We start from the raw sequence: 13,300 nt of genomic DNA, 5'->3' as shown, positions 1-13,300 counted from the left end.
TTGCTGAAGGGAGTATGTGTTGGGGTTCTCCAGAGAGACAGAACCAACAGGGTATATCCAGATATGTAGAAAGAGCTTTATTGTGAGGGATTGGCTCACACCATTCTGAAGGCTGAGAAATTCCAGGCCAAGGAAAGCTGGTGTTGTAGTTCCAGTGCAAACCCAAAGGCCTGAGAAGCAGGGGAGTTGGTAGCATAAGTCCCAGTCTGAGTCTGAAGGCCTGGATACCAGGCATGCCAGCGTCTGAGGGCAGGAGAGATGGACGTCCCAGCTGGAGTAGAGCAAATTGCCTTCCTCAGCCTTTTTGTTGTGTTTGGGCCCAGCCCCCAGTAGATAGGATACCCACCCATGCTGCTGAGGGTGATCTTTACACAGTCTAACAATTCAAAGGCCGTTTTCTTCCAGAAACACCCTCACAGACACACCCAGAAATATGTAATCAGGTATCTGGACATCCCTTAGCCCAGTCCACTTGACTCATGAAATTAATCTTCACAGAGTATAAAGCACAAACTCATAATATGTATAAAAAACTTTAGAACTATTCAGAACTTTTGACTCAGTAATTCTATTTTAAGACATCTTGTCTAAGGAAATAATGTTCCCAAAGGCTGTGGGTAGTATTTTATATGAGTGGTTACCTATCACAGACAATGTATAATACAGAATAAATAGAAATAACTGAACATTCAACTGCAGGGAAATAGATAATTATGCTAATCTATACATTGGAACATTACGTTGCCACCAAATATAGTATTTTTGAAGAATTTTTATTGAAATATAGCAGGAAGTAGTCATACAATATTGCTAAATTTAAGATGAAGGATAAAAAATTGAATGATATAGAGTATTACACCAGTTTTTCTAAAGACATATATACACTGAGAAAATGCTGGGAGAAAATACACTAGATATTAGCAGTGGTTTTTTTTTTTAGTGGGATCTGAGAGATTTAAGTGTTTTATTTTAGATTTTTTTATTTTCCATATTTTATAAACTCAACAGTTATTTTTAGAGTCAGCAAAAATGTCACTAAGGGGCATCATCATCAACTTTAACTGAATTTATGATACCACTGCAGGATGAGGTTGACAATATGTTATAGGAGCTAAATGGAAGAGTTTGGAGCCTCCATTAGAATATTCCCTTCTCAGAAACATGTTATGGTTCTTTTCTAATAGAAATGTTCTCATATGTTAAGCTTTGGGCCACTTAGTGAGTCAGTAGAACAGGAGCCTTGCCCTTCAGGGTGCAGCTGCAGCCACCTAGCCACGGCTCCAGATCCAGACATCCCTGCACTCTCGGGCTGGGAAGCCCCTCTTCCCCCACAGGCTCAGAAGTACCTGCTCTCGCTCCTTGGCCTCTCCCCGCTGCCAGCACCTGCTCCAGGGTGGAGCAAAGTTGTGGCCAAGCCCAAGTGCTGTTGCAACCCAGCCAGGTGTGCGTGTGCTTGGGTCAGCACTGACATGCCAGCCGCCTGCCACCTTGGCCCCCTCTGGACATTGCACCAATGAGCATGGGAGGGAGGCTAAGGGGAAGCTGAGGGTAGCTCAGTGTGGGCTTGCAGGTGCCCCTCAGCATGAACAGCCTGGGTGTGTGGACAACATGTTGATGGAGGGAGGCAGACAGGTTCCTGAGTGGAAAGGGGTGAGTCCTCAGTGAAACCACACCTTCAAGCCAGGAATGGCCTGAAGCCTGGGGGCCAGGCTGCCAGTTCCAGGTGTAGTCCATGGTCCAGAGTGAAGACTTCATTGATAACAGTTTGGCCAATCAGATGGTGTTTTTCTAGGCCCTCCATGACTACCCATGGACCAATCAGCACACACTTCCTCCATTATGAGGAAGTGTCATCCTGTGGTGGTATCATAAATTTAGTTAAAGTTGATGATGATGCCCCTTAGTGACATTCTGAGCCCATAAAAACCCTGGACTCAGCCAGACTCACACAGATGTCAGGACTACCAGCTGTCAGAAGGAGCTACCCACTTCGGGTCTCCTCAGCTTTTCAGGATGACCTGCCTACAGAAAGGAGCTACCCACTGTGGGTCTCCTGAGAGCTGTCATGTCACTCAGTGAAGCTCCTCTCCACCTTGCTCACCCTCTGGTTGTCTGTGTACCTCATTGTTCCTGGATGTGGGACAAGAACTCAGAACCCACCAAATGGTGGTACTGAAAGAGCTATGACACAAACGGGGCTGAAACACACCCTCCTGCTCACTATGTTGAGGGTGCCGAGAAGGGGAGAAGAGCTGTGTCCCTTTGGGGAGCCCAAACCTAGGGGCTCCCCAAGCCAGGTCTGTAACAGCCTCTTTGGTGCTGTGTGGTTTCTGGCGTCTCCGAGCTTTTGGGCAGCACTGTGTCCGCCATCTCCAGATGCTGGTGCCTGCAGCAGAAGTTACTGGCAGTGTATCTGGTCCAGCCACAGCCTCACATGAAGCCTGCACCTGTGCCAGCACCTGGAGCTGCCCAGCCCACCACAGCAGCTGGGATGCCTGGCTGTGTAGTGGCTGGACCCCATGCTTGCTTGCTCACACACCCCTCACTGCTCCACACCTGGCTTGCCCTTGGCAAGTGTGGGATCTGGGCTGGCAGCACAGGCCAAGCACAGCCTGCTGGGCTGAGTGGGTAGAACAAGCTCAGTGGGTGCAAGCAAAACTTGGGCAAAGGTGCCACCAGCCACAGAGGTTCTGGCTGGCAAAGTGATACCCCAAGGATCCTGTGACAAAATGATAGTGATTTTTTTTTAATGGCCATGGCTAAAATTGTTATTCTCTATTCTGAGGTCATGTATGTATCTACCCACTTTATTGAGCACACTGATAAGAGACTGCTTTGTGCTGCAAAGTATACAAGCAAATAATACACAATTTTGGACAGCAAGGATCTTCTAATTGTTTATAGTAATGTTAAAAAGAAAAAAATGCAATAAGACATATTGTAATCCACTAGTTCTTTCAAAATACTGCATTTCCATTTTTTCAATGTGAAGATAAACTCTAGTTTTGAATGGGCATGGCTGACTTAAATGGACAAACCTCTTTCAAACTAGCTTTGTAGAGGTTAAGTTCTGTTAAATAAATGCAGTTTCAACATTTAAATGTAGCTGTGTGAAGGGTAACAAATTGAAGTTACTCAGCTTCAACTGAACTGCAGAGCTGGTTAAAAAAACAATGAAAGTAGCCTTGCTATAGGAAGTTGTTAAAACACAACTTGTTAGAAGCTTAATTTGAATTTGGCAGAAATACAGGGCTGACATCTGCTGTCACATGTTTGAAGCATGAATATATCCTTCCAGGAAACAAGTGATGCAGATTTTCTTTTCGTGCAACAGTTGTAGGTACTTCCACTTTCTGTAGTAAAAGGATATTTCTGAAAGAATCCATAGGGGGAACAGTATTGATAGTCTTTGAATTGAAGTGGTTTGCAACTTTAGAGCTACACTATACACAGTGATCTTCATTAGCACAAGAAGACTGTTTTGTATCAAATTTAATTTAAATCAAAATGTGTATTTTCCCATCGGTTTCATATGGGGGCCAAACACAGATTTAAGGAGCAATCTCATCAGTTCTCTCAGGAATATTGCATAATAATGTTTTTGTCTCTAAAACACAGAGGAGGTAAATATTATTTGTTACTGTTAGTTTCTCCCATGATTGAAGACAGGGATAGAATAATACCTAAGAGTCTAAAGTAAATATCATCAGCTCCACATTGTTCAGTGATTATATCTTTACAATGGTGAAATTGGAAGTAACCTTTTCAGATTTAGCCAAACACACTTTGACATGTGATAATTATAAAGTGAGCCACATATCTGCAGGAAATACATGTGATATTTTCCACTCTTAACAGCTGACTTGGTGGCTTGCAACATTATTGGCATACCATTTTCAAGTGAATTATATGTTTCAGCATATAAATTCTTGATTTAGCGTAGTGTCTTAATAGCTAAAGGATAGGTTGGAAAAATCAAACTTTTATTTCTCTGGCAGATATTTACAAAGTGGAAACATCTGTTTCAATTGTTGTGGGACAATCTATGCTCACTGTGGGGCAGTTAGGAAGCCAGGGCATTTTTGTAAACCTTTCCATGAGTTAACATTTGATGCCTTCCTCTGGCTCTTCCCAAACTTTCTCCATGGCTCTTGCAGACTGGCCAGAAATTATTCTTTGACTGAGTTAACTGCCTTGTGGAAACCTCTGTAATTATCATGGCCCAGACATTTAAAAAAACTATTTGCTCATCAGATCTTTTCCAGAACTCAGAATTGACCCAAAAATGTTTGTCCCTCAAGCATATTACCGGTGTCATTACTGCCTCAATAAACTGTGTATGCGAATAGAAAATGAACTCTTTTATTTCCATGTGAAATCATCATGCTTTAGTATTTCCAGACTCCATTCATTCATTCATTCATTCATTCAGGGAATCACATGATGAAGAAAAAAGCTAAAAGTCAGCATAGTCATTTTCATATTTTGCTAAAAGCTGTTTCATTTAATTTTAGAAAATAGGGTAAAGATACCACACTGTTAACTCTACCATTGGCCTTGTTGCTGGTATAAATAGAGTATTTGGTTTTCCATCATTGGCTTTCTGTCATGGCTCTTTTTCCATATTCTAGATGGACTCCAGCAAAAGAAATAGAATAAGGTCTTGACCTGGTGAGGATGAGGTTTTCAGGGAGCAGATATAGTAGGGAAGAGTAGGGCTGTCCTGTGAACCAGGTGGCATTATGAAGGACATGTGAGAGAGTCCAGTGGTGAGCACTCACTTAATCATCTCTCTGCAAAGCCAAGAAAGCCAAGCATGCTATAAAGACAAGACATTCCCATTCACCAGCATACATAACTCTGACACAAGAAATGAGTGCTGTGTGAGGCTTGACTCTGGTGTATCAGACAGAGCCCAGTTTCTAGAGTTTATATTGACACAGTTTGCTCAAAGAATCATATTCTTCTACATGAACTGATCTACTCAGTGGGAAAAGGTTTGCATGCCGATGTATGAGTGACCACTTAGGAAAAATATAAAGCATCTTGTCTTTGCCCTAAAAAATAGAAAATGCAGGAAACTTTTCCTGTTCTTTAAGACAACATTCTCAGGACTTGTGTACTGTCTATGTGCTCAGGAATGAAAACCTATTAGAAAAGGAGAGAAAACACAGGGGAGATGCAGGGGAGACATGTTTTATATGTTTTAAAGTATAAGTACCAGTAGTTTATTTTTTTACCTGATATTCAACTTTTTTTTTTTTTTTTTGAGGCAGAGTCTCGCCCTGTCACTCAGGGTTCAAGCGATTCTCCTGCCTCAGCCTCCCGAATAGCTGGGACTACAGGCGCCTGCCACCACACCTGGCTAATTTTTTGTATTTTTAGTAAAGACGGGGTTTCACCATGTTGTCGTGGCTGGTCTCAAACTCCTGACCTCACCTCAAGTGATCCTCCCTCCTCAGCCTCACAAAGCACTGGGATTACAGACATGTGCCACTGCACACAGCCTCTGATGTTCAACTTTTTGATAAGTAGTGAATAGAAAGCAGACAGGGGTGTTTTGAAGGTGTGATGGTTGTTTTCTGTCTGCCTACAAGAGTGGAATCCTTGGCTCACGCCTGTAATCCCAGCGCTTTGGGAGGCCAATGTGGGTGGATCATGAGGTCAGGAGATGAAGACCATCCTGGTTAACACAGTGAAACCCCGTCTCTACTAAAAATACAAAAAAATTAGCCAGGCGTGGTGGCGGGTGCCTGTAGTCCCAGCTACTCGGGAGGCTGAGGCAGGAGAATGACGTGAACCCAGGAGGCAGAGCTTGCATTGAGCCAAGATTGCGCCACTGCACTCCAGCCTGGGTGACAGAGCAAGACTCCGTCTCAATAAAAAAAAGAGTGGAATCCTGCCTGGTAAAGGATGGAAGGGATCTCTGAGGTCAAACTAATGACAGTTATATTAATTAATCACTTATGTAAAAATGGGACAAAGTAGAAATCAAGTATGTTTCAGAAAGTGTCCGTCTTTCCTTTGATGTATCTCTTAGTACCCTCTAGTGGTGTCAGCCTAACATTTTCTTACATGTAACATGATCCTGACAGGTTCAGCGTTTGCAAGCCACGTCTCTTTATACTTATGTATGAGGTAATCAACTAAAAATCAACAAACATTTTTTATCAAATTCCAACCTCCTATCTTCTATCTAAGATATTGGATTGGCAGGAAAGGCCATTATTACTCATTTTATTCCTAAGACTAAAGAGTTATAATTCTTCACTATTTCTCCTACCTCAGAGCTGACTTGAGAAGAAACACTTTAGCTATGTTGACAATTTGTGGCATAGGAATATATCACATTTTAATTAAGCATCACATATTTTTGAAGACTTGTTCACACATATAAAGAAGTTCCATTCTAAGGCTGTCCCTGCCAAATGACAAATATTTGGTAATCACCAAATTGGTATTATGGGAGTGGGTTAGTGACTCCTCATCAAGATTTTCATGAAAACCCCAGATTTGTAGCCTCTTAATTTGTTCTGAATGCTTGCCCTGAGTATATTAATTCACTTTCTATTTTTTTTTTTTTTTGCAAATATGGTCAACATGTCTTTCTGCATTATGAAAATGTCAGAGATGAGTATAAAGATAGGTCAATAACCACCCGGGAAAAAACCCAAGAAATCTAAACACCAATAACTTGCAAAGGAAGCTTCTACGTATAATATTGAGTCGTGTGCATCTCATGCTGTTTCACTAAAAAATTCCTATAAACAGAAGAGAATTCTTACCTGAAATCTTAACCTGGTGAAGATTACCTTTTACCTTCAGATTTTAGGTACATACAAGTTATATTTTTAAGGAAGACTTTTCGGATTATGAAAGTGCCAAGACATGCTTAGTATAAAAATTTTGAAAAGTACCAAAAAAAATGAAGAAAATACAAATCCTAAAAACCATAAAACTTGGATCTACTTCCCTCCAACCTTTTTTTCTGTGTGTATTGTAGCATAATGGAGATTATATTCTATATTATAATTTGTGCCTCACTGTGTTTTTTTAACAAATAAGCATTTTCCTATCTTGTTAATGATTATATGCTGTGCTGTATGTGTAATTCATTGTTTTGTGTTATTATTGCCAGTCACTTAAGTTTAGGCAGTCATATTAATTACCCATGTTTTTAGCCTTTTGAATTATTTTTCCTATAATTTGATAATATTTTGACTGTAAACAAATTTATCTTCCTGAAAGTGAATTAACATAACTAGGCTCACAAAAGGTATAAGTAATTTGTAAATACATGGGGTGTGCATACATTTCTCATACATCCGGGTGACTTTTTGTAAAATACTGAAGTTCATATGCTTCCTTTTTCAAATAACTTGCATGAGTAGTCTTAAAGTCACAGCACAGTGAATACTTTATGAAAAATGAAGCATGTGGTTTTGGTTTTGGAGAGCAACCTCAACCCCAATTTAGGTCATTTCCATAGTGAATCTTTGTTAAAGCGCAGTTTTCCACATCCTTTTGCTGCGGAATAGACAGTGTGTTATTAGCGAGAATAGCCCACCTGCTTTTCTTTTCATTCACACCACAGACCTCTCTAACAAAGCTGTGCTCCTAGGTTGTCATGCTCAGAGGCATCAAACTGTTTACCTTCGAGGGTCCCTTGGCCTCATTCATACCAGCCTCCTTTTTGAGCCTTGTTTACTGTATGATGACAGATAATAGCCCAAGGTAGTATTGGTATAAATGTGTTGGTTTTTAAATATATTCTTAAATGACTTCAACATGAACAATAATGGTAACTTTTATTGAGCACATATAATATGCCAGGCATTGGCTACATGCATTATTTAGAGTATCTCCTTCATTCTCATACTTTGAAGTTGGAACTCTGATTACTTCCATTTTACACATGTAGAAAAGTGAGGCGTAGAATGGTGAGGTCACTTGGCCCATGCTGCAGAACTGTAAAGGGCAGCAGCATTTGTGCCTGCACCGTCTTCAAGCCAGTGCTTCTAATCACCAGCTATGCCACCTTCACTAGGCCATTATACCTTCTTACAAAGGTTGCTGGAAACAGAAAATCTTAAGGGAATAATTAATCTCAGAAGGCCCCCTTTGAGTCCTCGGGTTTTTTTTGATGGACTCCACCTAACCATGGATTCCTAAGACCCTCCCTCCACTGCAGTATATGTCTGTGAGTAGAGTGAGAGTAGACTGAGGACTTGAACAGGGCTAATCTGTACAGGCTATATAGAAGAAGCCAGTCTTACACAGGGCTCAGTAACAGAGTAAGGGAGGAATTTGGCAGAAAAGATTTGGGAAAAGATTCTACTTTACCACTAGAAATAAAATATGTTCATGTTGAAATTGGCAAATAATAGTAAGATACACCAAGAAGTTTTTCTTTGTTTAGAAGTGGGAGGTCTTTGGGGGGATTAATGGTAAATTTTGGAGGAGATTGGATGTATTTGTTGAAACTCAAATATGGCCTGCTAAAGAATGGAAAGTTACAATGTGTTTCTTATCAATAGATAAGAAATCTCTTATCTATTGGTGATTCAAACTCTATCATCTAAGATGAACTACAGTGAATAGAAACTCATTAATAGGCCATTTTGGAAGCTGTTTTATTAATAATTGATTTTCTTACAACTTACAACATGGCCTGTTTCTGAGTTTCTACTCACTTCAGTTCATCTTAAAAATGGTTTCACTAGGAACTATTGATGGCCTTGGATAGGACTAACTAATCCATTATAAAGTAATCATATGAATTTATACTTGATGTCAGAGGTCACCTTTGTCTTCTAAATGCAGAGCTGGCAATAATTTGCTAGTTGGTCAGGAAACGCAAAGTAATACTTTGCAAGTAGCAGTGAAATCTGTTCATTTCTGTGGGTTTTTTCACATTATTTTATTTACTTTTAAAGAAATCAATGAATGTACTGTGAACCCTGATATCTGTGGAGCAGGACACTGCATTAACCTACCGGTGAGATACACCTGTATATGCTACGAGGGCTACAAGTTCAGTGAACAACAGAGGAAATGTGTGGGTAAGAGACAATTTTGATTGACTAAATTATTAAATATCAAACATTTGCACATTAAGAACATTTTTTTCTTAAACCAACTTAACCATTTTGGGAAAATGTTACTGGTTTAATTTTTTGAAAGTTTATCCTTTAGCGAAGGGAGCTCAAAAAAAGATGTGCTAAACAACTGGAATTCTCTTACCTCTTTGTTCAACATTTGTTTAACTCGCAAATGTAATACATTTACATAAAGGTGAAATAATTTCCAAAAGCTTTTTGGATAAAGTAAACAAAATATGAATTACAAAAATAGCTACCTAAAAACATGTATTTAGCAAAAACAAATTAACGTTAATGTATACTGCAGTAAAGAATTACATTCATTTATATACATAAGACTTGATTTTTTTAAAGGGATTTTAAAATTGAAAATCCATATATGCTGGCCTGAAGGTATCAGTCAATTTAGAAATTTAGGGATCTCATATATGCTCCTTTTGGAAAAAAAAAAAATATCTCAGAAAGATAGGCAGTAGAGTTAAATAAATCATTTTAATGTGACTCTAAATTTAATTTCTCTTTTTTTTAAGAAAAAGAAAATTCAGCACTAAATTATAAGGCCAATAGGAAGCAACAAAGGAACATATCTAATTAATACTACTTTAGTGTATGTGAATTTTGCTGTTTGGTGTGTGTGTATGGGGGAGAAAGGAGACAGCCACCTGGTCCATAATTTGGCTATTTCCCTATCATTTGCATACATTTTATGTGTCACTTTCAGAACCTAGAATATTAAGTTGGAAAGGCAACAGAGATGACCTAATCCAACTCCACCCATATGCACAGAGGAAGAGTCTCTTTCATGGCATTTCTGACTCCCTACTGACAACAAATTCCATTGCTTGGATGTCTCTCATTGTCAGGAGAATCCTTCTATGTTGGCCTGAAATCTGCCTCTTTGAAACACCAGTGTCATGGTTTTATAGTTTTAGCCTTTGAAGTGATACACAGTAGGCTGCTTCTCTCTTCCAGGAACAATCCTTCAAGTATGCGAGGAGAAAGATCGTGTCTCCTTTTGCTGTTGTCCTCAGTTATAAAGGTTGGGTGGTACCCAGGGAATAGTATGATGGTATTTTACAGAACAGGGAAACTAAGTTCTTGCTACACAGAACTAATGTTTTTTATATGTATTTTTGTTAACAGATATTGATGAGTGTACTCAGGTCCAACACCTCTGCTCTCAGGGACGCTGTGAAAACACCGAGGGAAGTTTCCTGTGCATTTGCCCAGCAGGATTTATGGCCAGTGAGGAGGGTACTAACTGCATAGGTAATGGCAGCGTTCTTCCTGATTACAAATTCTTAGATCTGAGTTTTTAGATCCCCTAAGACTATCATCAGTTCAGTGCTTATCCAGACAACTCAGAATTTTTTATTAAACAATTATCATGACAGCAGTCTGCTAGATCCCAGGTGATATAAAAATGGATTTTTTTCCCCTAACATTTTTGAAGAAAGAGTGTCATATATGTGCATAGACAAGATACATTAAATGTTACTTTTGGGCCACCCTGCATGAATCAAAACTGGATGATTTTGATGTGTGTCAAACAAATCAAAGGGAAAGTAGAAATCAGTTACTGGCCAGGCGCCGTGGCTCACACCTGTAATCCCAGCACTTTGGGAGGCCGAGGCAGGCAGATCACCTGAGGTCGGGAGTTTGAGACCAGCCTGACCAACATGGAGAAACCCCGTCTCTACTAAAAATACAGAATTAGCCAGGCGTGGTGGCGCATGCCTGTAATCCCAGCTACTCGGGAAGCTGAGGCAGGAGAATTGCTTAAACCCAGGAGGTGGAGGTTGCAGTAAGCCAAGATCACGCCATTGCACTCCAGCCTGGGCAACAAGAGCGAAACTCCGTCTCAAAAAAAAAAAAAAAAAAAAAAGAAATCAGTTACTTTGTTATTATATTTGAGCTAAGCTGGGAGATGGGAAAGGTTTGAAACAATATTTGGAACACAAAACTCAACAATGCTATCTGCTCTTCGTAGATGTTGACGAATGCCTGAGGCCGGACATCTGTGGGGAGGGGCACTGTGTCAATACTGTGGGGGCCTTCCGGTGTGAGTACTGCGACAGCGGGTACCGCATGACCCAGAGAGGCCGTTGTGAGGGTGAGTCAGCTGAGAGTGTTCAGCACACATGACGGTGATGTGCAGGGTTGGTAGGCACCTTGCCTGGTTCTTGTTTTCTTTCCACATTCCAGTGGGTGACGCCAGTCTATCCAAGCTCTTTCTGCTTCCTGGATTCACAGGCTCTTTGTCTCTTCCTTTCACTGGCTCTTTTGGGCTTATTTTCCATCTTCATGCTCTCATTATTTTTCACCTCAATATCTGCCTTTCTGGTATTTGGAGTGAAATCACCATAGAATGATTAATTGCATCATATTTAGTACAAACACAGACTTAATTACAGAGTCCGGACCATTCATCTGGGAACATGGTGCAGGTGTAACAAGTGTTTATTTTTTGTTTTTGACCTTTTCACCTACTTACATTCCTTTGTCTCCACTGCTTTCTTTTACATGTGTTCTGGGACTTTCTCACAGACTCCCTAAGAAGCATGGTCTGACAAACTTTGGTCAGATTCCGGCTGTGCTTGATAAAATTTCCTCATTATTGACCACAGCAATGAGTTTTCTCTCATTATAAAAATGTTATAAAAAATATTTATAGCATGGTCACAATTATTATCCTTTTCATATTTCTGTTCACGTTTGTGTCCAAGTTGCTCTGGTTCTTTTTGAAACCACCGTAGTGAGGCCAGGCACGGTGGCTCACGCCTGTAATCCCAGTGCTTTGGGAGGTTGAAGCGGGTGGATCACTTGAGGCCAGGAGTTTGAGACCAGCCTGGCCAACATGCTGAAACTCCCTCTCTCCTAAAAATACAAAAATTAGCTGGATATGGTGGCACACACCTGTAATCCCAGCTACCTGGGAGGCTGAGGAACAAGAATCACTTGAACCTGGGAGGCAGAGGTTGCAGTGAGCCAAGATCATGCCACTGCACTCCAGCCCAGGTGACAGAGAAAAACCTTGTCTCCAAAAAACAAAACAAACAAACAAACAAAAACACTATGGCACTTTTTTTGCAATTATTTTCATGAAGAAATACACTGACCTTCTGCTAAAAACCTGCCATGGAAATATAAGGGTGAAGGAACGAGGGATCTCTGAGGGCACGGGAGCATGGTGCTGGTTCCTTGGGGTTCCCTGCCTGGCTGTCAGCAGAGCCTAATAGATCTGGGCTCTGTTAGGTGGGGCAGGATGGACTAGGTTGGCACAGCCAGCCCTCAGCTGTCCCCTGGCTTCTGCATGTTGCTTTTCTTCACTGCTCTAATGACCCAGGCCTGGAGGGAGAGCTAATTAGACACTTTTTGGCAGCCTACACTTGCCCCTCCTGCTGGCGTCTGGCCTCTGCCCTTTGGGTTCCAATCTAGAGAGAAGTGGGAGTGTCTTATGTTGCTGGATCTCTGATCAGCATGGAGTCTTGTACCCTCCCCGAGGGCCACGAGGCTACAGAACAAGTACAGGTGTAAAGTGTCTCCATGCTGCTCTTCCAGGGAACTCTCCTCTGATGTAGAGACTCAGCGTGGGATCAGCTCACCACGCCCATGCTTAGTAACTGCCTGACCTGCAGCCACTGACTTTGCCCCTTTGAAACGTAGTACATCACCTGTAAAATAGGAACCATGAAGTTAACTTTCCAGGTTTTCATGAAAATAACTTCATGTTGCCATAACTTGTATGATGCCTGTCACTTTGTTAGTTTTCAAGAAGTTATAGTTTCTTTAAATCTCCCCCATCCCTGACTCCTTTTGTGTTTGTATAGATCTCAAGTACCTCTGTAGTTGCGGGGAGTGCTTTAAAAAAACGGGGTAAGTTTATTTGACAAGCATTTATGTGCAGAGCAGTATCCTCCAACCCCCAACAAAGAAGTCAAATACTGATTCTTTTTTTTTCCCTTTCTTTCTTTCTTTCTTTTTTTTTTTTTTTTTTTTTTATTGAGACAGTCTTGCTCTGTCACCCAGGCTGGAGTGCAGTGGTGTGATTTCAGCTCACTGCAAGCTCCGCCTCCTGGGTTCACACCATTCTCCTGCCTCAGCCTCCTGAGTAGCTGGGACTACAGGTGACCGCCACCACACCCGGCTAATTTTTTTTTGTATTTTTAGTAGAGACAGGGTTTCACCGTGTTAGCCAG

At 40.9% G+C, this 13,300-nt stretch overlaps 1 protein-coding gene across 33 annotated transcripts in view; it reads left to right on the top strand.

The window, feature by feature from the left end:
• The window catches only part of LTBP1 (latent transforming growth factor beta binding protein 1), a 442,730-nt gene that overhangs the window by 301,890 nt on the left and 127,540 nt on the right, over positions 1-13,300 (top strand). For 24 of the 33 annotated variants that reach the window (XM_063623691.1, XM_055252600.2, XM_063623686.1 and 21 more), the window contains 3 exons: positions 8,937-9,062; positions 10,245-10,370; positions 11,092-11,214. In XM_063623691.1, the coding sequence (XP_063479761.1) occupies positions 8,937-9,062; positions 10,245-10,370; positions 11,092-11,214 (375 nt within the window). The remainder of the gene's footprint in view (positions 1-8,936; positions 9,063-10,244; positions 10,371-11,091; positions 11,215-13,300) is intronic. The other 9 variants (XM_055252625.2, XM_055252629.2, XM_055252626.2 and 6 more) reach the window with 1 other exon arrangement.

The sequence above is a fragment of the Symphalangus syndactylus genome, chromosome 18 (assembly GCF_028878055.3).
Source record: "Symphalangus syndactylus isolate Jambi chromosome 18, NHGRI_mSymSyn1-v2.1_pri, whole genome shotgun sequence".
NCBI classification, from domain to species: Eukaryota; Metazoa; Chordata; class Mammalia; order Primates; family Hylobatidae; genus Symphalangus; species Symphalangus syndactylus.
This window is presented reverse-complemented; position numbering and strand designations above follow the sequence as displayed.